Genomic DNA, 25,354 nt, shown 5'->3' on the forward strand with positions numbered 1-25,354 from the left:
TTTCATTTAGCCAAACACAAAATGTCCAACACAAGAAAATAATTTCAAGGTTCAGTAACAAAATGTAGTCTGTTTAATTATTAAATAATCAAAAATGGCACAAGAAAGGTAATGTAACAATGACAAACAACACTTTGATGACAATATAGAGTACAATGCCTACAGCAGTTTCATAAGGTCTCCATTTCAGAAAAAGGCACGTTTGCTGTACCTTGATTGGGTGAGACTGCGTTCAAGTACCTACACTTTTTTCCTCTGTACTGTAACATACTGTGACATGTTTGATTTTCACAGTTGGACTGGAGCAAGATTCATAAAATTTATTTTAGCCTACATTATCTTGTCAGCATGTCAAATGTTATTTAAAAAGGCTTAAAAATTGAAATCACTTGCATTTGTATTTCCTAGAGCCTTAGAAGACAAATATATTAAATATTACAAATCCTTCACAAAACATTTGTATAGATTTATACACACAGAGCACTGCATTGCTATACATGTACACATATACAGTACATTAAGAAAATATCTACAATGGGACATGCTCACAATAATAGCACTTCCATTCCTTTCTGACTTCTCCACAGACACAGGAAGCAATCTTTTCCTCTCAGTGAAAAATAAAAACTCAACAACCCTGATTATAATAACCCATACAAAAAGCAGACACAAACATTTCCCTCCTACTATGACTGTATATAGGTCTTGTATTATGCTCACAGAAAGAGACCATTATATTGCTATCATGCTTTCAGACAGAGGCTAAGGTTACTGGTAGGCTACTGTAATGTTATGCTAGCTCAGGTCAAGCAAATACACACAAGTTATCTCAACACGTTGACTTTATCGCGTAAATCTCTTAAGATTAAAGTGCACAAAATGGCTCTATTCTATTGGCAAGTGCTCTGATCGTCCACAAGGGCAAACCAATCCTTTCTGTGTCTCTTTTTCTTTCTCTGTGCTTTCATCTCTTTACCTCCCTCCCTCCTTCAGGGAGTTGATCCGGGCGCAGATTTTAAGAGCCGGCCCTAGTTTGACATTCATGGCACTCATCAGGTGATCCTCAGTGAGCAGTAGCAAGGCCTGTCCATCAATCTCTTGTGCTCGAAAGGATTCGGCAATGTCTTGACACCCTGAGGAGGTGACATGATTTTGGTGTTTGGTACAACACACAGAATAGCAAACACAGATCATTGAATACTCAAAATGCCTGTGCATGCGTTTGGAGAACTCAGATCTCAAACGTGTTTCGGTTCTTAAATTTTCTTACCTGGTAAATTGGATATAAAGCTCCAGACTTGATCTACTGTCCACTGAGCAGGTCTAGGGTGTGCCGAAAGGTCTGCAGGCGACACAGGGTCCAACGGTGAGGTGGGGGCACTGGCGGTCTCGCTTGGTGTCTCCCGGGCCCTCATCTCACGCGTGCCCTGTTCTGTGTGCCGGCGCAGCCTGGTCTTCATTGGCGCCGACATCTCGTCCTCACCCTCCTGCAGGGGGCGCTGGAGAATCCTCCACTGCTCTGTGGCACCATGCTTTGCCTGAAACATAATAATGTCGCCGAGGCTGTGAGGGAAGGCCAGCCCCTGAAAGTGTACCAAGCTGAGAGTTTGGTCAGATTGGCCTAGACAGAGATGCATGATGCTGGTGAGACGTGACCGAGCCAGACCTGTTGGAAGTTCTCCTCCTGCAGCTCTTCCTCTCCACCATTGCACTCCGATCGATGGCCCCCTTCGCTCACACAGCGTCTTAGGCTACGGAAGCGTTTGGTGTAGCTGAACCTAGAGCCAGTAAAACAGGGCAGAGAGGTGAGCTCAAACCCCGACGTTCAGTCCCTCCCACACTGGCCCATCTCACCCCTGCTGCCCAGGTGAAGATAAAGGAAGTACTGTGACAAACAATGATGCAGTGCTGTTCGCAGTATGAGCTGTCTGGCAAAGCGTTACTTCTGACCACATCCTGCAAGTTTGTCGACATGTATTAAGGTGATGGTTTCTTTAAATACACTCAATAAGAGAGGTATGAGAATAGCTCCCGCATTAGCACATGTACACGCATTTATATGGTTTGCTGCCTGGAAACAGAAATATTTAAATAGATTATTTATGTCGTATGCTCTTTTGTCAAGCCTACAGCATTTCATGAATTAAAAAATGTCCTTGAAAAGAGGTGGCTTTCTTTAGGTACACACAGAAGCCATACTCTGACCTTTATCACTGTGGTCAGCAAACCTCTGAAAATGAAATATAATCATTTTTTAATAAAATATTTTCTCATGCATATATGGTTTTAAAAGAAAAACAACACATAAATGAATAACAATGGAGTTTTTCGATCAGCCAACATACACAATACTGCAATACAGTTCCACATGGGTTTTTACAGCCAGTCTCCCTGAGTGCATGATGTGTAGGTGTGATGTGTAGTTTTGAGCTGGAGCCCCACCTTTTGGCACAGGACTTGGAGCAGAAGCGCTTGGAGCGGGCAAATGTTTGGGCGGTGCCTTTCCTCTTGCAGAACTGGCACTGCAACACAAGCCTGTGTCCTACTCCAGCACCATCTAGACAAAGATACCATGCAGAGTGTCAACCTAATCCCAACATACTTACACACCTCTACACAGTACACACCCTTAGCTCCTCTCACTCTCATCTTGGTGCCCTGGAATGCATCAGCAGATTGCAACACCTTAGCTATGGTCCCCACAGGTCCCTTAATAATAGGTTGTAGCACAGTGATTGAGAGAATATGGTATACATGATACCCACTGTTTGTGATAGTGGTCTCATCGTCTGAGTCAGTGGAGTCATCTGGGGGTTCAGAGGAAGTGGGAAACAAATCAGTCCCGCCTGTCCCGTTCAGTCCTGAACCACAGTGTGGTGACACCATGAGAGATGACCGGCTCACCTGAAGGCAAACAGGCAAAGGTCCTATAACACCCTTCTAGAGTGAGCCAGCACACTGGGCTGGGCTGTTTTGCAAAGCACACACGTGCTTCCGACAGGAATGGGCACTTAACGGTGGCCCTACCAGTTGTTATTCCAAAGTATGCATTTTATGTGTCCATGCAGAGAATGCTGTTGTTAGTGTGCATGCGTTTTGAAAAGCAGCCTTGATCATAGTCAAAGAGTGCTGAACAATGACAAAGCTAACTTGTGCTACCTTCACACATACAATTGTATTAATACTCCTAAAACTAAGAAGCGCTTTCAGGTTGAGCAGTGTACCGGAAATGGCTCAAGTCCTTCCTGAATGATGAAGCCCTCCACCAGGTGGGTGAGGATGAGTGGTCCGGCCGTGTCTGGGCAGTGCTGGGTTCCCGCTGGGCTCACATCGCTCGATGGGGGCTGCTGAGCTGGTTGCCCATCCGGCGTACCGGTGAACTTGGGTGGAGAGGCGTAGGCAGTGGGGGATGCTTCTGATGGCCGTATGGCAGTGGACTGCAGTGGCGAAAGGTCCGAGGACAGGCTGGATATAGCTAGGGAAGTGGTTCAAAGGCAAGATTAAGGTCTGCTACCATCTCTTTTAATCATATGGGGTTCAGACTTATTTAATCGAGTTTTAATTAATGTAGTATTATAGTTTTTGTATTATATTATATTAATAAAATATAACTGCTATTCCTTTTCATGTCTAACACACAACACTGATATTAGTTCTAAGAAGGTTAAAACTAAGTATGATGCAATAGGTCTGTGTGGGGGGAAAAAAAAAAAAATTATAATAACAATAATGGTTCCCACTGAAATGTAGATTATCCACATTTACCACGGTGGCTTGTTTCAGGCACCTCTAGTTCTGGGTCATCCAGCTGCTGCTCGGAGCGTTAACACAGATGCATTCTGAAAAACAAACCGGTTTGACGCTGCCGTTAGACTCATCCCGCCTACCAGAGTGATTGTCTGAATGAGCAGACAAGTCCTCGCAGATGTCCTCTCTGTCAGCGGGTGATGCTCTGACTGAGATAGGTAGCGCCTCGGGCTTGAGAGGCAGTTTAGCGTGACACTGGCTCGTCGACTCCTCTGCGCAGACAGCCACTCTCTTACATACCTGAGAAACACAATACACACGCATGAAAAAAACAAACAAACAAACAAACTGAAGACTGGGACCTGGCATGGTCTTAATCTAGTTAAAATAATACACAGAGTGACTCGAGAGTAACTGACTGTGGGCTTGTCCACAGCCTCTCCACACTGAGGATCCGTTGCCGTGTTCTGCACCGTTTGGTTCTGTTCCGCTCCTTTCACGTGGGATGCTGGTAGTTTGAGGTCTTGGGGAGTCTCTATGACACTGTCTTCCTGCTTCCTTCTCTCTGCGGAGGCTCTCGGTTCAGTGGACGTGACGCCGGCATGCGCGGGGCTGCGGGAGGCGAGGGGAGACCGTGGCGGTGGTGCGGAGGAGGTACTGCTGCTGGTGGACATGAGGGGGAGCACAGGGGAGGGAGGGGAAGCCCTCTGGGGGGACGCCAGGCGAGGAGCGGTGGCCTGTCTGGAGGGCGACAGCTGTGCCAGCTGGGGGCACGAGGTCGAAGTCTGTGGTGATTGGACGGGGCATTCAGGCTTGGCCAGCACGGTGGAGGCTAAAGGCTTTGATTGGATGACCTCGTGGGGCGGTGACACAGTGGTAGCCTTAGATTGGCCATTGGTGCACTGGGCAGATGCAGAGGACAGCGCGATCCTTAGCAGCTGCTTAGTGGCCAGAAAAGAGCCGCCAGGAGAGGAGGAGCTTAAGGGCAGGGACATGGTGGGCGGGGTCAGATGGGACCTGCTGGGGCTGGGGACAGTGATAGGTACAGAGACCTGTGTCGGCCCACTCTGAGCAGGCTGAGAGGCAGGGCAACGCTTCAGCTCTGGCAGGGGCTTCTTTGGTGCAGCTGGAGGGGAACTGGGGTGAGCCTGCCTCTGGGAGAACGGATGCTGAGGGATGCTGATCTGGCTGTGGGACCTCTTGAGGCTTCCACCTCCAGCACCACTGCTGGCCAACTTCTGCTTTGCCAGGGCATGAGACTGGGCAGGGGCATACAGAGCTGCAAACACAAAGTGCCTTTTCAGAATTATGCTCCCAACACAGTATCCCACAATAGTCTGTTTTTATATATAACAGTCACTTACATGGAGGCGGAACTGTGAGATGGCGCACAGGTGGAGCTTTGGGTGATGCAGAGGGTGCCTGCAGGGTTGTGCCCTCAGCCCCCATGGTCGTCTCTTTCCCAGTGGCACTTGGAGGCGGGCTGGGTCTCAAGCTGAAGTTGGATGCTTTCGGGCGAGACAGGGCTGGGCGCTGGCCTGGGGTGGCGGACTTCAGCGGGAGGTTCGGTGGGATGGTCAGAGTGCCAGGAGGTGGGGGACGGAGTGTGAGGCTCTGAAGCTATAGGGGAAAGAGCCAGGAAACCTTATGATGTTACACCAGGGATTTTCTCAAATATCACAAGGAAAACAGCTGTGACTGTTGCTGCAGTAATGAGCCAGTGTTGTAGTGGAGCAATAATGTACACTCACAAAATGACATTAGCGAGGCACGTTTACCTCGAAGGTGATAAAGCAGAGCATTTACTGACTGAGGGGCTCACCTGTGAAGAGGGGAATCGAGGTGAAGAGGAAGAGGGGGAGGAGGAAGAAGAGGAGGAGAGGACAGGAGCATCAGGTCGCACTGCAGATGTTAGAATTAACTGCCAGATCAGAAAGAGATCAGAGATGAAGAAAAAGAGAGACAGAACACAGAGCGAGAGAGAGAGAGAGAGAGAGAGAGAGAGAGAGAGAGAGATTGAAGTAAAGAGGTGCTACGAGAGACAAAGGGAAGCCCTGCCCACGTATTCAGATGTCTCTATATGAGTATAGGACAGTTTCACTGCAAAAGTGCTTTTCATGTGGTAAAGACACGACACATGCACTGAGAGCAGGCCTTCAGAGACCCCTGTGCTTTCCTATTGATGGAGAAAGAAGCGCTGAGTACCAAAACGCAAGTTGCTCACCAAATGCTCAATTTCTAGTTTCCATACGCCACTTCTCTTGCCATGTGCTAGTCACTGCCCCTTCTAAAAAAGGAAGTCACTAAATCATTCAGGAGCGGGTAAGTAACGGCTCGCTTGAAACAGTGCAGCCAAGTACAGTAAGAGTGGGAGGAACATACTTGTGAAAGACACACGCAGCATAAACGCTTTCACATACTCCGGCCTCAGAATTTTCCAGCCACAATCAGAAGTGAGACCATCAAAATGAACAGCAAAATCCCTGATGTCGACTGATCACCTACTATGTTGATTTAACAAACTTATGTGTTGTATTAACGCCTACAGAATTTGTTTAAATACAGCTGGACACTAAAGAACATCATAAAAGTTAGTTCAAAATAGGATGTGTTTTGTTTCATTTAAATACCTTGGTGAAATGTGTATACTTCAAATACATCAAAGTCTAAAAGTTCTCTCCAGATTATGAATGAGATCCTTTGCACCTCCTCTTTTAAACATCATTATTCTTAATATATCGCCAAGAAGCACTTTTAAATTAAAATTACATTAAAAATCTAAATACACTTTATTTAGATTTACCTTACTTCATTTATGTGGGCATATCAAATTAAATCTTGCAATAATGCTTTAGATAATTGTTGTAAATTTTGTTTTAGTTTAGTTTTTTAGTTATATTTCTTGTTGCGGGCAGTGGTAGCTCAGTGATTACGGTGGCTGACTTGTAATTGGAAGTTCAAGCTCCACTGTTGGGCCCTTGAGCAAGACACTTAACCTTCAATTGCTTAAGCTGTACTCACTCATAATTGTAAGTAGCTTTGGATAAAGGTGTCAGCTAAATCTTGGATGTAGAAATACAGTAAATGGACATGTATGGTTTTTCATTGCAAGGGCTCAATTATAATAATATTTTTGCACAAACAAGTGATATACTATCATTGGCTTTTCATGTCACATGGAAAGGAGAAGCGTATGAGAAAAGTGCCATCTCCTACCATCTGAGCCCTCAGGAGCATCTGGGCTTGGCTGCAGGGACTCTTCCCCAGGAGAAGGGCCTGGGGCGAGATCTTGCGACTGGTGCTGGTGGGACTGGGGCTGGGGCTGGCTCTGACCATCGGTGGTGACCCTGGCACCGAAGGCGCTGAGACCTGAGGGGTGATGAGGACAGAGCTGGGTCACAACGACGCGGTCGGGCAGCATGCTGGAGCCTGCGGCTGGACGATCTGAATACCACAAGAAAAACTGCTCTGGCAGGAGGCGTGGGATCATGCTTGAATGAGCTCGAACTTTCGACATGACAGGATCATCCTGTATGCAAATCAAAAAGTCTTCAGGAAGGGAAACAGTGTACAGCCTCTTTCAGAGAGTGATAAGGGAGGGGGAGGGGACTGTTAAGATCCGGTGTTGCCACATACCACTTTCTGAGTCTGTTGTGATGATGAAACAGCAGTTGAGAAGGAGGGGGCCAATCTGTCCCCAAAAAGATTGACCTGACAGGGAAAAGACCGAAAATCACATTCCAAACTCAACACAAACAAACTCTCTTGGATCCTGCCCAATTTTGTTGCATGCAAGCAGCGATGGAGCAGGTGGTGGCAATCAAAGAGCTTTGTGGCAAATGACAACTGTTTAGAAACATCTGTCTTATTCATGCACTAAAACACACATGGGACGCAATCAACCTGTGTCATACCTAAAGTAAGGAAAGGGAGTGACCTAGCATGAGGGAATAAGGTATGAGTGCTCATAAAGCTGACAAAGTCAGGGAGCTACGTGCAGGCAGCCACAACAGAGCCACAAGATGTGACGAAGAAGCATATGGGTCTATGAGGAGGTGAGTGGCAGGGTCACTACCCTTAACCATAGACAAGCAGCAGGTACAAGAGATAGATGGGGAGGGTGAAATAAGACCCTGGGACTTCTGCACCTGCTGTGCAGAAGCTGACCGGCTGCATTGCTGCTGTGGAGCGGCTGGCTGAAGCACGCCATGCTGCTGCTGCTGGGCCGCATACATCTGCTGCAACAACTGCGCAGCCGAGCCCCGGGGTTGCCGACTGGTCTGCTGGATTACCTAGGGGAAGGGGCCAAGCGTCACAGCATGGGAGAAGAAGGCGGGGACACAGCGGTGCAGACTAAAGGTTTGAAAGTGTATGAAGGGAAAAATAATATTTGCAGAGTTGAACTTTAGTTACCTGGATAACTTTTCGGTCTGTGGTAGGAGGCTGATTGTGGAAGGTTGTAACTGTGGTGAGCGCAGCGGTGCTTTTCGGAGTGCCATTGGTCTGCTGAGAGGGGCTGACGGTTGAAGCGGTTGCAGTAGTGGTGGTGGTAGTCACAGTAGGGCTTGCACTCTTGGCAGGTTCGGGTTTTGCCTGGGACTCCTTGTCCATTGCTCCACACAGACTGGACACAGGACACTGAAATGAAGTTGGTAGGTCATTGAGAGGTGGCTGCATGTTTCGCACTTACACTGAATTTGCAAGGTGGGTCTGTGGTTCATTTTGAATATGTTAATCTTTCAAACCTTTACTTTTTTTTGCAATTTTTGTATCTCTTATCTCTTACCTTTATCACAAATGTATGCATAAATTAAAATTTCCAATAGGGTACACCTTAAATGTATGGCTTACATCTTACATGTACGGCTTATGACCATACCAAGTTGATAAAGTTTGCTCTTGGCAGCTAAGCAGCGTTAGCCCTGGTTAGTACTTGGCTGGGAGACTGCCTGGGATTACAGGGTTCTGTAAGATTCTCTAACCTACTGCACTGGCTAGGAAACGTTAAATGACAAAGCACTTTTGTAAGTCGCCCTAAATAAGAGCATCTACTAAATGTAGTCTTCTACTATAAATGTTTATTTTACAAAAAATAATAACACTATTACAATTAACAGCTATAAATGTAACAGGGACAAATCAAAATTGATAAATTAAAATAATTTAATATTAATAAATTATAAGACGGAGTAAATTGTCTCTGAAAACAATGTGCAGTAAGTTTTTACTGGGCCTCTAATTCAAATGGCTTTTATCAATTAATATGCAATGAACACCAATTTACTGGCCTAGAAGAAAACTTCAATCTTCAATCACTATCAGTTAGGTTGATCTAATTTAACTGTTTATCTACAGTCTGAATTAATGTGGCAGTAGGAAGGCAATCAGCAAAGAGGGTGCTGTTTTTCTATTTTCCACAAAGAAGAAAAAGTGAACTTTAATGTGGTCCATAGACAGACACCCCACCACGCGAGCACATCAGATAAGGTCTGAATAAAGGAAGCAAAAAATTAATGTCTCCTTTTGGAACAAAACAAAGCAGCACATATTATCGGTTACATTTCATCCTGTTGGCTCGTAAACTACGAGAAACATAGAGGCTGTTACACACATGCAAAGTAGTAATAAAAGGAAATAATCATATATAATTTGGAGGGAAGTTACAGACATTTGGTTGCCTACAAAAGAAAAGAAAAGAAAAGAAAAGAAAAGAAAAGAAAAGAAAAGAAAAAAGAAAAGAAACAATAAATAAATATCATTAACCTAAATCTCATCCTCCCATCCCTGAGTTTACGCTATTCTGTTAATAGATGCCTCCCTAGTGTTTCACTGCAGCTGGAAAATAAGGCATGTCCACAACCATCTCATTCCAAAATTAAGGATAATATAATTGTATATACTGTGTGTGTGTGTGTGTGTGTGTGTGTGTGTGTGTGTGTGTGTATATATATATATATATATATATATATATATATATATATATATATATATATATATATATATATATAAATTCTAAGCAATAGCTTGATGTTCCCTAAAAAGGTGGCAACACAGCGAAAAACGACGCTGCCCTTTTGTTTCAGTCGGCCAAGTGTGTCTTGAGCTTCACTGGTACCAGAATCCAGATGCAGGGAAACAGGCAACGTGCGTCCCAGTGTTATTACCCAGCACGCTAGGCTACCCGTACAGGTTAGGCTGCTCTCCAACGCCAACCACATAATGGACATGCCAGGAAATACTGCAGTAACGTGCAGCATCAGTGGCCAGCGCTCAGGTGGCATCTTGTCATTTACCTACATTTTACGCACGACGTATCGAGGGTCGAGCGTAGTCATTTCTACCGAAACACAGGCCGTTGTAAGTCAGAGATTACGTTTGACGTGACGAACGTTATTTTAAAAATAACGCGGAATAAAAATCAATGAAAACTTCTCTGACCTGTATTGACTGGCGCCCTCGACAGGTAGTCAAATTATACTTGACATTAATATGATGGCGAATATCGTCATTTTTTTTTTTGCTGTTTATGGAAGGAAAAATGGGCGTGTGTGCGCGTAGTGACAGAACCCTTGCACAAATCTCGTGCTACACTTCCTTAATTTGTAGAGCCATCGATAAATATTGACAATTATCCTTTACAAAGCCAATAGTAACCAGGGAAATCGTCACGGTGACAAATCACCATAACTTTGCCGAGCATCGAATGCACAAAATGAAAGTCAAAAGAATAGGATGCTTTATAGCTTGCCTTCCACGACTATGTACGCACGCTCCTCCCATCGCACAACCGGTCTCATGCAATTCTAAAAATCTCATTTGTAATTTTTTCCCCGTTTAATTGCAGTTGAATTACACATACCTGTCCGAAGTCAACAGGGGAGATCACCCATCTCACTCTGACCGTTTTCCGAGAGCGTTACAATCCCGTCATGTTCTAATGCGTCAAAGGTAAAAGTAGAGAGCGAAAAAAAACACTGCGCGCACGGAACTGAATCTCCTACAGCACCACTTGCGGTGTAGGAGGACCTCCGCTGATGCCACTCATATCACTCATCCTTTATTACTAAAACCAATAATGCCCTCGGTTTTGAAAATACCCCTATTCCTGTAAGACATTTTGAGATCTATGCATTTGGTAATTTGCAGTAAATACAACCTTACTAAAATGGAAATGCATAAAGATTTAGTGTGCTAGTACGTTGTTTTTTTTCCTGAAGTAAATTATTAGTCAAAATTAAACTGGAAATTTTTTTTCTGACACTTGTTGACTTGTTAATTCCGGGTTTAATTTGTTATTTTTGTTAATTTCTTTTGTATATATTTCACCCATTTCACATTGGTTGATTATTCACATTCACACACACACACACACACACAGTCAGATCATTAGACAAACAACATTTATATCTTTATATACTTTTTAATAGATCATTTAGAGCTATATTTATCAAATCATGACCTTATAGTCTAAGTTCTCACGCTAGAATGGACCTAGGCTTGGTTTCATAGAATTCTGATTGTGGCTAATTTTCGCGAAATGGCAACCACGAGAATTATCAAGACACAATTTAAGACCTAATTTAATCCCCAAAGAATGACTACGACAGCGAGGACAGCTGAAACAAACACGCAGCGTCGAGAGTTTAGCTGCTGGAAGAAGGGTATCAAGTTGCCCTCCATGTTACCATGACAACATACGCAAATCTGTTACAGCAGAGTTAGACGCAGCGTTTCAGAATGTAAGGTGATGGCGAAGTCAACTGCGACTTCAACAAAATCCAGAAGTCCAACATCTGGGCTTGCGAAACTGCAATTGCCACAAGCGCAACCGAAGGCACCCGTTGATAAACAAAGGTAGGAATTACTGCGATACATCTGGTCGGCTATGCTGTTGGTCGTGTGCTGCAAAGCTGCAACCCACATGGTAACTGCGCTGAACTATTCCAGCGTAGCCTGGCCGTGTGCATTGGCCAAACAAACATTTATATCGCTTGTCCTTTGCACACTAGTTGTCTATCTGGGTGCTACAATAAAATAACAGCCAGTGTGTTTCCTTTGACAGCCATAAAGGGTTTACAGTTTTTACTCCAAACCCCAATAAAAGAAAAGATATTCAGAAAAGTGAGTTATTTTAAGCGCAGCTACATTTTATATCGAGTGTAAGTAGTTTCTTTAAGTGCTGCAGTTTCATAACCACTAGAACGTCCCATTGACCTGCGATTATAGAAGCCGAAGCAGAACTAGCAGCTCTAGAGGACTTTCCCTTGAGTCGGGCTATGGGCTATGTTTCCTTAACGCCTAGACCCGTAGGTAAGTCACGGCTGTTTAAAATAGTTAGTATTGTACACACACACACACACACACACACACACACACACACACACAAACACAGAGTATATTAAGTCCACTTGGTGGCGCTGCTACGCTTTTAATAGTCATTTAGATGGACTAATGCCTGACCAGCAAAGAGATGTGTCAGAAAATAATGAAACGCACATTGTGTATTATGTATTCAGACGATTTTATCCTTGGCGTCAGGAAAATATGGAGTGGATTATGTTTCTGTTCCAATTTTCAGGTGGACGCCTAACACTGGAGGAAGTCAGAATAAAACAGCAACAAGAGATGAAAATAAAAGATAACAAAAAACAGGGCCCGATTGACTTTCAGTGAAATACTAGTTTGAGTCCCTCTTCAGCTGATCGGATTTCTTAGGCCTTCCTTTGTTTTCCAGATGAAAAATGCTTTGAAAGCATGTCCCATAGTATATAGTATAAATAACCCAATAATCAGGTTTAATTGCAGCTTCCATAATTCAGATCCTTATGCTCAGTGTGTACACTAATATAACATTTTTTTAACCTAAATTGCAATAAAATATTATTTTGAATCTTTTAAAAATAAATATGACTTATTTCCCCTCTGTCTCAGAAGTAATGTTGACTTTGTTTACTGTATTGTAAAGTTGTTAATGGTTACCGTATTTGTACTTTATCATTTAAACGTCCATTGTATAAAACTTTAACAACTTTAAATGTATTGCTTATTTTTGAGAAGACATACATCATGCAGTACTGCAATTCAAATTCACACAGTAGCCAAATATTCCTATACTTGTGTAAAATAATGAAAACTCACTTTTCTTACATGCCTGGCGTATGTTGCACAATCCAATCTGAGTATGCCAAAGAAAAAACACAATAACAAAAGATGTACTATTACTGCGTTATTACAAATGAGCAGTGTGTTACTGAGTTTCATTCATTCCGTTATATCATGCTGTTCAAAGCACACTGTAGTGTTTCTCATCTGTTCCCTAGCAACAACGTCTTCTCTCTCTTCTTTGTTTTGTCCTCCGTGTATATTCTGAGAGCCGTCTACTTTGAAGTTTCCAAAAATACAAACTGGTCTCCTGCTGCCTGGGAGAGAGACTGAGAGCTGTGCATATAACAGGATGAACGTGGAAAACAGAGGGAGCAGCCGGGGATGACCAGCTAGATATTTCCTTAGTGTTTTTTAGGCTTACATTTCCTTAACACACCATCGCTCCCTACCAAGCAGTAGTACTTAGCCATAATCTATGGAGTCAGTTGTGAATGTTTGGACAATGCTACCATAAGACCGTGTTGTTGATGACTTAAACAAAATAAAGATATTAAAATCTCACCAGAACGGACAAGATTCTGATCTGCATTTAATGCTACTTTGTAGAATGACAGTACAACAATGACTCATTCCCACATTTGAGGAAGACTCGTTTTGCCAGGGTGTGCCTGCATGTTCGTCTCTGCCTGTTTGGGTCACAGCCCAGTTACTGACCCCCCCCCCACACAACTTCTTTAAGTAAATACAGACTTACACATAGTCTATAAATATTAGACAAGGGCCATTATCACTCAGTGACACAGTCAACCATTTGTTTAGCACTATAAAAGCATGAGAACCAGGAAAAGGCATTGAAGTAGTGGAAGCCATGGAGATTCCAATATCGCAGAAAAAAATGTCAAAACCATATATACACACTCTAACACTCAGCACTCAGGAGTAAATCAACCTCTAAAGATGTTTGTTTGCTAAAGAAGTGTTAAGAATTAGGGTCACTTGCCAGCAGCTTTGCCATGAAAGTAAAATCAATCTGGAACTATGATCATTTATTTATACATCCCCACAATTTAGATACAGCCAGTTCTCCATTTGCATAAGCTCTCTTTGTGTGAATACCAGCAGTTCAAGAGAAACGCTACTATCTTTCTTAACAATAAAATGGCAAATGGTGTCCCCAGGAACTTCACACCTTGGATAGTTATTGACCCTACTGACTGAGATCACTACTGACCTGCCCTCAGATCCAAACTTAATTGTCTGTAGGTTCATACTCTTTACTGCTGAGCAGAACTTTTTCAAGAGACATTCATAACTGAGGAGTTTCAATTTTAAAAGTTGGAAGAAAAAGAAAGAATATGTTAATATGGAAATTAAAGTTAGAATACATTTTTATTTAGAGACCAGCCTTAACTATATGTCTATTGCTTCTTTTCCTTCCTCTCCTTTTAAATTAATAAATCGTAACTAAAACTTTAAACTCCCAGGAACTGAGGGGTTCAGACTCCCATTCCTCAATCTTGTAACCATATAATTATTTTTATAGTAGTTTCACTGGAGTTACTGATTATTTTAGTATTTACTGCATAATATATGCCTGAAGATTAATAACTAAATACACAGATAGATTGTGATGTACAAAGCAGAAAAAAAAGGTTCTTTGAAATTTTTTTTGAAAGTCCAGAATATTGTATGTTCATTTGTCACAGAGCTAAGTAGCAGCACATACTGTGTTTCAAGTTTCAAGTTTGGTTTATTTGTCACATACATAGCCATACACTGTATAACTCACAGTGAAATGGTTGATAACTCGCAGTGAAATGGTTGATAACTCGCAGTGAAATGGTTGTGTGCAAACATATACTGTATAATATAACATCCTGGTTTTTGTTATGTAAATATATGGTTCTGAAGAGCACAATGTAAATTCTGACGGTCAAAACATTTTAATAGGACTATTAATAAAGACAGCTTGTCAGTGCATGTCTGGAACTGTAGCCAGTACATATAGGCTACTTCCGGTGTAAGATCTGCAGCACATGGAAGCGTAATAAAGTCTGTATAATCTGGATGGGCCAGCACACAGGTGTTTCCTCATGCTGCTTTTGAGTCACCATGCCCTAGACAGACCAGGGCGGAAGCCTATATTAGACGTGCGGCATAGAAATGCAAAGCCTGACGCAAATTAGCACTATTTGCATTATGCTAACAGAGAATCAGACAAAAGAGAATGCAAATGCTTGCCTGGTTTGAGTTTCATAAGACAAACACAGACAGTCCAGTAGATAGAGTAGCCAAAATGAGACATGATATACAAAAGTACGTAGCTGGAATATCCATGTGGGAGCATAACTTGGGGGTGTCATAACAGTGTAATAGTTTAGTTTGGTTTTTGAGTCAGATTTCTTCATGCTTCATAACATAATATGTGTGAAGTAATTATACACTGCTAGAAGAAGAAAGAAAGCAAACAACAGTATAGTCCAGGTTGAGGAAGATTTGTTTACACCTGGAAACTGAAACACACTATAGGTGGCATATCCTGACATCTTAGCCCAGTAGAGTAATCTTAAATTTTGGTTAATTAGGCCTACTTACATCCATCCTAAGGTCAATGCAGGGGAAATGCCAGTAGTTTCAACTAATGTCTTTAAATCTAAAACATTTTAAATAACTTACAGAATCACTCATCGAGTTATTACAAATTATTGCATTACAGTGTCCTAGCGAAGTCCTTAAAGTAACGTCTATCTAAACCTTTGTTGCGTTATAAGTATCAACGGACCAGGGCTCTTCGATTGCAGTACATTAGCCTACCAGCTGTTCTGTTAATTCGTTGATTCATTCGTCGGTTTGGCTTGTCACGTCAATGAACGACAAGAGCAACAAACTGTCATTAAAAAGTTACAACGCAGGTGCTTATCTGCCAGATGTAAACCCCAGTCTGCGAGACAGACTTCCTCTTTGCTAAACTCTGCCGTCTAGCCGTGGCGTGCTCGGTTCCTGAGGTAGGATATGGTCTGGTGACGTAGCTTGTCGGGCTGCGGATTGACGTCGCTGGTCTATCACCACGAAGTGCTCGTCTCGGCGGTGAGGAGAGAGCGACGGCGACTCGAATGCAGCAGACGGTAAACACCCTGCCACCAAGAGAAGATAGGCTACGATTGTTCCACGATTATTCTTCGCTTACTGGTGAAGGGCATCGTCTTAAATTAAGGGACCATTGTTTTTAATGTTTCATCTTAAAGAGGTACGGTACGATTTTTTTTTTCTTACTGAATGCATCGATGGTTCGCAGTTTTAATTTGATAGCGTTAACATTTGTCGGCGTATGGGGGTTCATTTCGTTGTGTAACGCATTTAAGAATCGTTTGTGTTGTGACCACACCATTTACGTGGTGTAACCTAAATAGACTCGTCGCAAGTGTGACAGAATAGTAGCCTATAGCCGTCTTAAAGATGAAATGTAGCTTAGGTATTTTATCTGAAACAAGTTCAAAGGGCAGTTTACGTCGGCTACAAAAGGTGTCTGTTGGAGAATTGACACGCTAATGGAAACATTTGGTTAGTGGGCTGCGTGCGATTGTAATCCTGCTGCCTACAGTAGGCTGGTTACAGCGGGCTTGGCATACCGTATTTTAAGGTTGCAGTAAGTGGTTAGAGAGAAAATATGTATTTTTCCCTTACACGGCAGTTAATGTTTTCTTTACATTATTGAATGAATAACTTTTCGTGGCTTCACGGTTTGTTGTGAAATGCAGACAGGGCTCGGGTAGCGAGTATGGGGGTAGTCCCGTAAAGGTCTGTGGAGTGGTGAATGTCATTACCACAGCGGAGGGGGGAGGGGAGAGCCATAGTGAGGAAGCTCGAGTTGTAGGCGGGGGCGGATTGTCTGTCACTTCCAGCTACATTTGCGTGACTCATTTCTGAATCTTAAAAGATAGGGTACCGAGAGGGCTTCTTTACAACGAAGGTAGTTATTTTTGTTTGCTTGTTGTTGTTGTTGTTTTTTAATTTTTATTTCACTTTATTTATTTATTTATTTATTTATTTTTTTAACATGTATGTTGTAAAAAAGATTAGAAGCATGACAGATGATGTTTTCTGTATCCAAGCACCGCGCAGTAAATGGGATGGCCTTCACTTTCCGTAACATTTTATAGTAGGCTACCGTTTACTCAGAATGTTGACTGTGGTTTTTATTTTTCGGTTTAACTTGGGCAGAGCTAGCTATTGAGGTTCTTATTGTCGAGGAAGGGGTTATGAATCGACAGAAATACAGTAACCTCGACACAAGTTTAGAGCAGAATGTGCTGCAGTTTCGCTTTGGAATTGCGTAGAGGACATGACCATTGCAACGTGGAGCCGACAGCACAAACGCACTAATCCAGGCTAGAACTAGAAATTCCGTCAACATAATGGATGGACATGTTGGTAAAATGCTTGTTACTACAGTGATTAGGCTGTCTGACAGTAGTAAATCCTATCAATGATTTTCGGTATTTAGGACAGGGAAACTTGGGATGGACAAGCGCAATATATTAAAATTTTGCTTCATATATTCATGATAGATGGCATTGTTTAATATAAAATCTTAACATCTAAATGTAAAAATGTGTGATTTCTAACATTAATTTCTTTACTAAATAATTTACCTACAATAACTGATATGTGATATGTAATATGAGTTTACTGAGTTCAAGTTACTGATTTTTTTCAGAGATCAAGAAGCCTGATGTACAGATGACGACAATGCTTCTCATCTTATAAAAAATAAAAAATACTGTTCCTGAGTGGCAGACAGTGAACCTTGTGTTACTGAAAATCGCTTATTGATATCTCAGTCATTGTAATATGGCTATGGTCCAGAATAACCGTCCTCACCCTGACAAGGACCAGGCTCTCCTTCGAGTGCCACTGAAGAGGCTGATGCGAGAGCGACCAGTAGACACCACACCAATAAAAAAACGTGTAATGGCTGCCCTTAACCTGTCGTGCAAAAAACTCTCAGAGTCGTCGATTTCATCGTCGCCTTCCTCATCGTCAAAGCTGCCCATTGTAAAGACTGAGCATGTGGACAAAGACTCCATGTATCTGGGCTGTGGCCATGATGCTGGCTATCAGCAGGACTCTAAGCTAAAATGTGGAAGGGACAGTGCCCTGGACCTGAGCCCGGCTCTCAGACACACTCTGGCCCAGTTCACTCTGAGCAGCCAGTGTTCTTTGGGTGGACCAGCCGCCTTCGCTGGCCATCTTGGCACGGACAGGCTCGTCCCGTTGCTCACCCAGGGCAGCGTGACGGGAGGGCCCCTGCTGGTGCCTCCAGACAGCTCGACGGAGCTCGCCCTGTGCGCCCTGCAGGGCGAGTCCATCTCATGCTTCTCGGTGGGGGGGGAGCTGCGGCTCTGCCTCCCCCAGGTGCTGAACACCGTGCTGCGCAACTTCTCCCTGCAGCAGATCAACTCAGTGTGCGACCAGCTCTACGTCTACTGCTCCCGCTGTGACGGTGCCCAGCTGCATGTCCTCAAGGCTGTGGGTGTCCTCCCACCCGGCGCCCCCTCCTGTGGCCTCATCACGCTCACTGATGCCCAGCGCCTCTGCAATACCCTGCTCAACCCAGGCGATGCCGCCCTGACTGAGCCCCCCAAGGACCGCACAGAAGAGGAAGAGGAGGAACAGGAGAGTGAAGAGGGCAGTGGCTTGTGGGTGGAGCATCAGTGCCTGGGCAAGTGCCAGGGCCTGTTCGAGCCACGCCTCTACGTGGGGCCCAGCGCACCATGCATCCGCTGCTCACAGTGCCGCCGCCTGTTCTGCCCTGAGCGCTTCGTCATGCACTCGCACCGGCAGCCTGATAAGCGCACGTGTCACTGGGGCTTCGACTCGGCCAAGTGGCCCCGCTACCTGCAGCTCGGGCGTCGCTACCATGGCACGGCGGAGGAGACCAAGCTGCAGTCGCTGCTGGAGGTGCTGAAGATGAAGTTTCACAGCCTCCTGCCAGAGACAAAGCAGCCTTACCAGCCACATCTGGTAAGAGTTTCTCGCTGTTTCCTCGGCCTGTTGGGGAAAAGAGTGCTTATTAGGAAATATGCTTAGATTTAAGGTTTTTTCAATGCCAGACATGTTCGCTTGCTCAATCCTGCGTTTAGAAGCCTGTGACCCATATGCTTCAGGTAAGTACATGCATTTAAAACCAACAGGGAGATAAAGCAGTTTACATTGGTTACTAATGTATGTGATTAGTAACTAATGTAATGTAATGTAATGATGGTAAGGAACTACAAGTAAATGTTAATATTATGAGAAACCTTTTATAAGTAATATCTATTTGCGAGAATTGTGTCAATAATCTTCCTCTAGAAACAAGCAGAGGTGGCTGTTTTTTGTAGCATAGGAATAGGATGTGTCTGAGGGGATGGCGCTTGTCTCCAAAACCAGCTGTAAAAAGGTTTTGAATCAAGAGTAAACAGCAAACCTGACTTATACTGGGTGTATGGTAGGAGAGACACCCCCCACCGCCCCCAGAGGAAGCCACAGGACACAGTTCATCCAGGGTCGCCTGGCCCACAAGCTCCAACTGACAGTCTGCACAAACAGTAGGAACCACAGCAACAGGGCAGAGAAACAGAGAAAAGAGAGAGGGAGAGGGAGGGGAGTGAGTGGGAGGGAGAGAGAGGGAGGTAAAGAGAGATGAGGAAAGAATGGCAGACAGAGAACACAAGAGAGGCCAGGGCAGTTCGTCACATGTGCCTATAACCTGCCATTCTCTCATCGTGAGCACAGCACTCACCTCACAGGACCTCCTTCCCAGCCAATGAAAGCACAGACCCCCTGCTCCAGCCTCTCTGGTAGCCAATGGACTTTAAGAACATTCAGTCAATTCCCAGCTCATTATATAATAGTTAGTCTGAGACTCAACAACAGTGGCCAGTGACTGTGGTTCTGGGAATATGCCGGTGTTCTCAGGACACTGACATGACTGCTAGTTTTAATTATTTATTAAATTTGGATGGATCACATGATGGTGTTATTATAATGACATAACAACCTTGACAGAAAAAAAACAAATTGTTTTTCATTTAGCCATACTACAACCTCAGTATTAAATACGCATAATGAAATATAATCAGAGCAGACAAGTGACCTTTGGACTTGGGTTGCTGCCACAGTGTAGAAAAGATTGATTGAAGGCACCTATTAATAGCCATTATTAACCTTTTCTAAGATAAGACAAAGAATCAGTTGTATTTTTGACACAAATACCAGCACCACTATGATAAAAGGTGGAAATGTTAAATGTATAAATAAATAAACAACCAGGTAAAGAAATAATATTATTACATATTCCTTTTTAAAAATAATATCTACATAAGAAATGTTAGTATTTTCTTTGTATCTTTTGAAAAGCCTTACAAGTGCCATAGGCTTTTTGTATAGATTCACATTTCAGATTGCTTCTTGCAAGTAAGCTGCGCACTAGAGACAGAGACACAACCTGCAGTGAAGTGAAGTTGAGACCGTAGCCCCAAGGATTATTGATCAGGCCCAGAGGCAGGTCTGGCGCGACGGAACTATTTCAGCCAGGTCACCACCAAGCCCTGTCAGTGTGCTGGTGCAAGGGGATGACTGGAGTTTCTCACGTCACATGTTGTAAATAACAGTGTGGAGCCCTCACTGCAAAGGCCACGTGACAGCTTCCAGACATGCACACACACACACACACACACACACACACACACACACAAACGCACGCACACGCACGCACGCACACACGCACGCACACACACACACACACACACACACACACACACACACACACACACACACACACACACACACACACACACACCCCAGAGTCGTCTGGAGTCTTCATGCATGACTTCACACATAAATAATGGTTTGCAGCCAAAAATATTCAAACCTGCAATGTCTGTTAGGTTTCCAGGAGACGTGAGCTAAATCATTCCGTTTGTCTTTGGGTGATAGTGATCTGAATGTCTGCTAGATTGTGTTGGCAGATATAACTATGGTAAGGGCAAAACATCAGCTGTTGTAATTATTGTGCATGTAATAGGAATCTCAGTTCATTGTCCCATGGCATTCAGAAAAGTGCCATTTTGGTCCCCAGACAAAAAGGTGTGCCGCAGTGTTTCCCTATGGTCTTCTGAATGCATCGTGATGCCTGGTGCATTTCATTAAACTACATTATCCTCCTGCCTGCTTTTGTAAGGCACAACCACCCCAGCCTCCCCGGTGCGGTCTCGTTCATACATGCCTTCCTGGCTGCCATTTGAAAGACAGAACTGCGGGGCCACCATGAGCCCAGCCTGCCCATAAGGAAGTGTTCAGAGCTTTCAGTTAATCCCCCCCTCCCCCGCTCTCCTATGCTGAGCTGGGCAGCACTGACACACTATCCCGTGTTGGTGTGCCGCAGGAGGTTGTGGAAGCAGACGAAGGATTAAATCTCTGTTCTGGGAAGGGGAAGCTGTGTGAAAGCAGCTCAGAGGGAAAGGTAAGGCAGCCGCCTGTAATAAGCACTGTCTGCACATGTCACCAGGTCATAGCCACAAAACCTGACCAACAGGTTCTTTTGGTCTTTTCCACACAGGTAGTTCCTTTGCCTGCCTATGCGTTCGACCCATGTCTGCTCAACAGTGTGAAGGATGACCCTGGCCACCTTGACCTCATGTGGCGAAGGTACTTGTTTAAGTTAATTAACTTGTTTAATAATAAAAACTTGTATATATACAACACTTTTCTCAGACTCAAGGTCACTGTTTATAAGCATTCACATGGAGATATGGATTTACATTTATTTAATGACTAATAAATTAGTGTTGACCCATTAAGATTGTAATGCTGCTTTGCGGTAGGAGTAAGTTTACTGTCACTGTCACTAGTGCAGCTTATTCACAAAATTAGATTTTTAAATTTATACCAAAATATCACTTCCACACTGGAAACAATTAGCAGTTAGCAGTAGTACTGATGGTTCTTCTTGTATCCTTCTCCAGCTGGTACCTTTACATGCATGATAAGCTGACTAGTCCCAGCATTCAGACTTCGGTCTGCGTTGCTGGGAAAGGCGTGGAGACGCTGAGAGCTGAGATGCCAGGCAGCCTGCTCAACCATGGAGACAGCCAGACAGGCAGCGAGAGGCTGAGCCAGGACGGGAGAGAGCCTTGTCCCAAGACATCTGCAACTGCAGGTCCGTCATCACACGCCCGTCGTCACACGTGAATCCGTGTGTGGGCTCATGGCTCATGTGATTTGGCTCTGGGCTGTTTCTTGAAGCCATGTTTCCTCCCCCCCCCCCCCCCCCCCCCCGGTTTTAACAGGGTCGAGAAAAATAAGCTGCTCCACCAGCCGATCTCAACGTGACAGTCCAGATGAGTGGCCGAGGGTTTCCACGGAAACGGCCGTGCGTGAGAAGCCTTGCGGTGGCGGTCTGGAGGAGAACAAGGATGGCATGGTGGCGGAGGTGCTTCAGTTGTACAATGTGCAGCACGAGAAGCTCCAGACAACGCTCCGCAGACAGCTGCAGCTGGAGAAGGTTTGCCTTGTACCACATTTATCCTCCAACCACGGCCTCCCAAACTCAGCACCTCATACAAACCTAGTCCGAGAGAGTAAAACACCTGAGCTTGACCCCAGCACCCGCCTCTCTTGCTTGGAACAGGAGCTGCAAGCTCTGCGCAGGGATGAGGTGGTGGAGCAGCGCCACCCACAGGCTGAGACGGAGGAGGCGCCAGTGGCACATGGCCAGCAGCTGGAGGAAGTGAAGAAGGAGCAAAGACAGCAGGGCTGCAGTTGCAAAGAGCAGCGAGGAGGCGAGCGACAGCGGGAGAACCGATACGCTGCACAGGTGGGGTTACCACTGCCACCACTGAGCCCTGCTGTCCACTAGGGCTGGACACAGAGAACCACTGCGAAGAATATGCTTATGTTACGTAATGAGAATGTGCTCTGCTGGAAAGTTTTTTAAGCATTTCATGAATAGCAGTGTTGTGCAGGATTGAGCTACGGACTGATGAATACTGGCTTTACTCTATACGAGCAGCTTTGGTCTAAAGGGAGTTCCACCAAGAAATCCTGTTTCTCAGTGCTGAAAAGGAGAAAGTGCTGCCCCCTACTGGATCCCCTTTCAAGCAATGAACTTTCTTTTAGCGTTTGTCCTGACATATCCCTGACACTCTGTGTGTGTGTGCGCCGTTTTGTTTGCGTGTATGTGTAGATATCAGAGTTGCGTCAGAGGCTGGACCGTGCTGAGGAGGACCGGGAGGAGTTGCAGGAGGAGCTCCGCCGAGAGAGGGAGGCCCGGGAGAAGCTGGAGCGCACCATTGCTGAGCTCAAACAGCAAATGAAGGAGTCTGTGCCCATGTCGACACTGGACAGCCCCCTCTCAAACTCCTCAAGTGATGTGCTGATATCCCTGGTGCCATAGTTTAGTCTCCAGACCAGTTAACTGCAGAACATCATAATGACTCGAGTTTTATTTTGGGACACTCTCTCGGCCTTGGAATTTTAGAGCCAAATTACGTTTTTATTGTAGCTGAAGACAGCCAAAGCCTTAAATCTCATTGACTTCGGTAAGGCTTTTATTAATAAAACATTACTGTTCAGTTACATACTTCTCAATGTGCAGACAAATACAACAGTATCCTTGGGCTAAATATTTGTTCTGCAATATAAATTTAATCAAGTAGAGCATTTACTGCCTTGTTATTTTTGGTACATCATTCACATCACATACATACGTGCCCTCTGTGTGGGGGATCAATATCAGAATTCCGCCCTTTGTGTGGGGGATCAATATCAGAATTCCGCCCTCTGCGTGGGAGTCTACATCAGAATCTTATAACCTGCACACGTAGACTCTGCACCATTTATTAGTCAGTGCAATGACTACTGGAAAAAAGAATTTCAGAATTTTAATTGTTGCAAATTTATAATGTGATAAATTGTTTATAAAAGTATTTATTGTTTTATTGTTAAATGTTACGTGAGCAGGCCTGTGTAAAATTATACATACTTAAAGGTACACTAAGTAATATGATTTTACTGCTTCACCTGTAACCATATAGGCCTGGTAACTGGCAAGCTGCTCGTATTACCATAGGACTTGCTGTGACATAGGGATAAGAGGTAACGTTCAGGATTGTCAAGCCCAGTGTACACGTAAAACATTTTCCCAGCTTACAGAATTTATGGGGTCCTGTAAAGCTTGCCATTGTGTAACATTCCAAACCTATGACCATTAAGTACCACCATTTTTTTCTTAATATCATTTTGTATTAAGAAAAAAAAAATTGTCTATTTTTAATGGAACTTTTTACTTAGTGTACCTTTAAGATTTTTTTTTTGCTAGATGCATCTTTTATGTATGTATACACAGTTTGAATGTACAATATGTATGCATGTATGTTTGCTAAAATATATGGATATATTAACCATGTTTACACCATGTTATGAGTTATGAAAAAATGAATTATGTATATAAATGTTTTGTAAACCATTTCTTATGAATGTTGTAAATCCTGATACTTTCTGTTTATACTGCTACATTTCATTTTGAACTTTTAACAAATTAACAAGTTTATGTTGGTAAAATCAAAAGGTATAATACTCTTCGCATTCTCACATTAATTATAATCATGGGAAATCATATTAATTACTATATAATTGTGTCATGAGTTTAGATAAACAGTGTTACTTTAAATATGCCGTGAGAGCAACATGATCATATATCATATATGAGAATTAATTGATTTTTTTCCCAATTTATTTGGATTGTAAGCTCTCTCATTGACAATCAGAAGGGATATCTTTAATTCCTTGAACATAAACACTTAAAGATGAGCTGATGAAATTGTTGCTACCTCAGATGAATATATAAGCTATGTATTTGTGTTTCATACAATATGTACTGAAGGAAATGAAGATGGAATATTTTGGCAGTCAGATATAATTACCTCTGTGCTGTTTCTATGCTGCTTTATGGACTAAGTGTTATTGGCTTTTTTTCATCGGAGCTGAGTGAGATTTGCATGCATAATATTAAACACACAAAAGAGGTTTGCCTTTATACATATACTAAGTATTTCTTTAACCATCTTTCACTGTCAGACGTTATTTTAGAGTTACACTGTCATGTGTGCCGTTATATTGGTTTTCTTCTTAATGCCATTGTTTGTGTTTCTATAGTAATTCCCACTCTTGTCCTACCTCCACCTGTGATTGACACTTTGTATCACCCTAAACATTGTGTATGTCAGTTCATCACGACTGAAATACTAATTTATCATAGGGGTTAAAAAATAAAATATATTGGTACACTTGACCGAATCATTATTTTCCACAGCCACGTAACCAAGCCTTTGTGAAGGTATCGCGCTCACCATTGTAATACCCTAATAGTGGGATATTTTCTAGACAGTATATGTATCAGAAATAAATCCATGATGATACCTGTGTAAAATTCCCATGAGTACTTAGAACAAATCCAAAG

General features: G+C 43.5%; 2 protein-coding genes and 1 long non-coding RNA gene across 7 annotated transcripts; 2 read left to right on the forward strand and 1 right to left on the reverse strand.

Moving 5' to 3' along the window:
- Window positions 1-50: 50 nt before the first annotated feature.
- On the reverse strand, window positions 51-10,710 carry si:ch211-230g15.5 (polyhomeotic-like protein 3). 4 transcript variants are annotated; one of them, XM_027008095.2, is made up of 15 exons: window positions 10,607-10,710; window positions 8,161-8,385; window positions 7,896-8,039; window positions 7,384-7,458; window positions 6,964-7,116; window positions 5,570-5,668; window positions 5,112-5,367; window positions 4,167-5,026; window positions 3,888-4,047; window positions 3,225-3,475; window positions 2,766-2,904; window positions 2,443-2,557; window positions 1,667-1,778; window positions 1,271-1,538; window positions 51-1,133 (listed from the first exon to the last, which is right to left on the reverse strand). In XM_027008095.2, the coding sequence occupies exons 2-15, from the start codon at window positions 8,356-8,358 to the stop codon at window positions 973-975; spliced, it is 2,991 nt and encodes a 996-aa protein (XP_026863896.2). In that variant the 5' UTR covers window positions 8,359-8,385; window positions 10,607-10,710; the 3' UTR covers window positions 51-972. The 4 variants fall into 4 exon arrangements, with proteins under 4 accessions (XP_026863896.2, XP_026863897.2, XP_026863899.2 ...); XM_027008096.2 differs by having other exon boundaries at window positions 8,161-8,371; window positions 10,607-10,700; XM_027008098.2 differs by lacking the exon at window positions 7,896-8,039.
- Window positions 10,711-11,459: 749 nt separating this feature from the next.
- Window positions 11,460-13,373, forward strand: LOC113576156. Its single transcript, XR_003410474.2, has 4 exons — window positions 11,460-11,601; window positions 11,810-11,868; window positions 11,974-12,057; window positions 12,326-13,373. It is a non-coding gene; the product is annotated as an uncharacterized LOC113576156 (long non-coding RNA).
- A 2,328-nt stretch (window positions 13,374-15,701) lies between these two features.
- skilb (SKI-like proto-oncogene b) lies at window positions 15,702-25,184 on the forward strand. 2 transcript variants are annotated; one of them, XM_027008106.2, is made up of 8 exons: window positions 15,702-16,099; window positions 17,570-18,876; window positions 21,281-21,358; window positions 21,455-21,543; window positions 21,861-22,054; window positions 22,185-22,399; window positions 22,526-22,711; window positions 23,081-25,184. In XM_027008106.2, the coding sequence occupies exons 2-8, from the start codon at window positions 17,704-17,706 to the stop codon at window positions 23,288-23,290; spliced, it is 2,145 nt and encodes a 714-aa protein (XP_026863907.2). In that variant the 5' UTR covers window positions 15,702-16,099; window positions 17,570-17,703; the 3' UTR covers window positions 23,291-25,184. The 2 variants fall into 2 exon arrangements, with proteins under 2 accessions (XP_026863907.2, XP_026863908.2); XM_027008107.2 differs by lacking the exon at window positions 15,702-16,099 and adding an exon at window positions 16,750-16,822.
- The last annotated feature ends 170 nt before the right edge of the window (window positions 25,185-25,354 follow it).

The sequence above is a fragment of the Electrophorus electricus genome, chromosome 5, assembly GCF_013358815.1.
Source record: "Electrophorus electricus isolate fEleEle1 chromosome 5, fEleEle1.pri, whole genome shotgun sequence".
In the NCBI taxonomy this organism is placed as follows: Eukaryota; Metazoa; Chordata; class Actinopteri; order Gymnotiformes; family Gymnotidae; genus Electrophorus; species Electrophorus electricus.

Bases quoted from the DNA above. Each gene is read 5' to 3' on its own strand.
- si:ch211-230g15.5 (XM_027008095.2), bottom strand. From the start codon at position 8,358: ATGGACAAGGAGTCCCAGGCAAAACCCGAACCTGCCAAGAGTGCAAGC. The intron at 5,368-5,569 runs GTGAGCCCCTCA...TTTCCCCTATAG, and splicing joins CTCGATTCCCCTCTTCACAG to CTTCAGAGCCTCACACTCCG. The intron at 1,779-2,442 runs GTGGGGCTCCAG...TACTGGCTCTAG, and splicing joins TCCAAGTCCTGTGCCAAAAG to GTTCAGCTACACCAAACGCT.
- skilb (XM_027008106.2), top strand. From the start codon at position 17,704: ATGGCTATGGTCCAGAATAACCGTCCTCACCCTGACAAGGACCAGGCT. The intron at 21,544-21,860 runs GTACTTGTTTAA...ATCCTTCTCCAG, and splicing joins CTTGACCTCATGTGGCGAAG to CTGGTACCTTTACATGCATG. The intron at 22,400-22,525 runs GTTTGCCTTGTA...TGCTTGGAACAG, and splicing joins GACAGCTGCAGCTGGAGAAG to GAGCTGCAAGCTCTGCGCAG.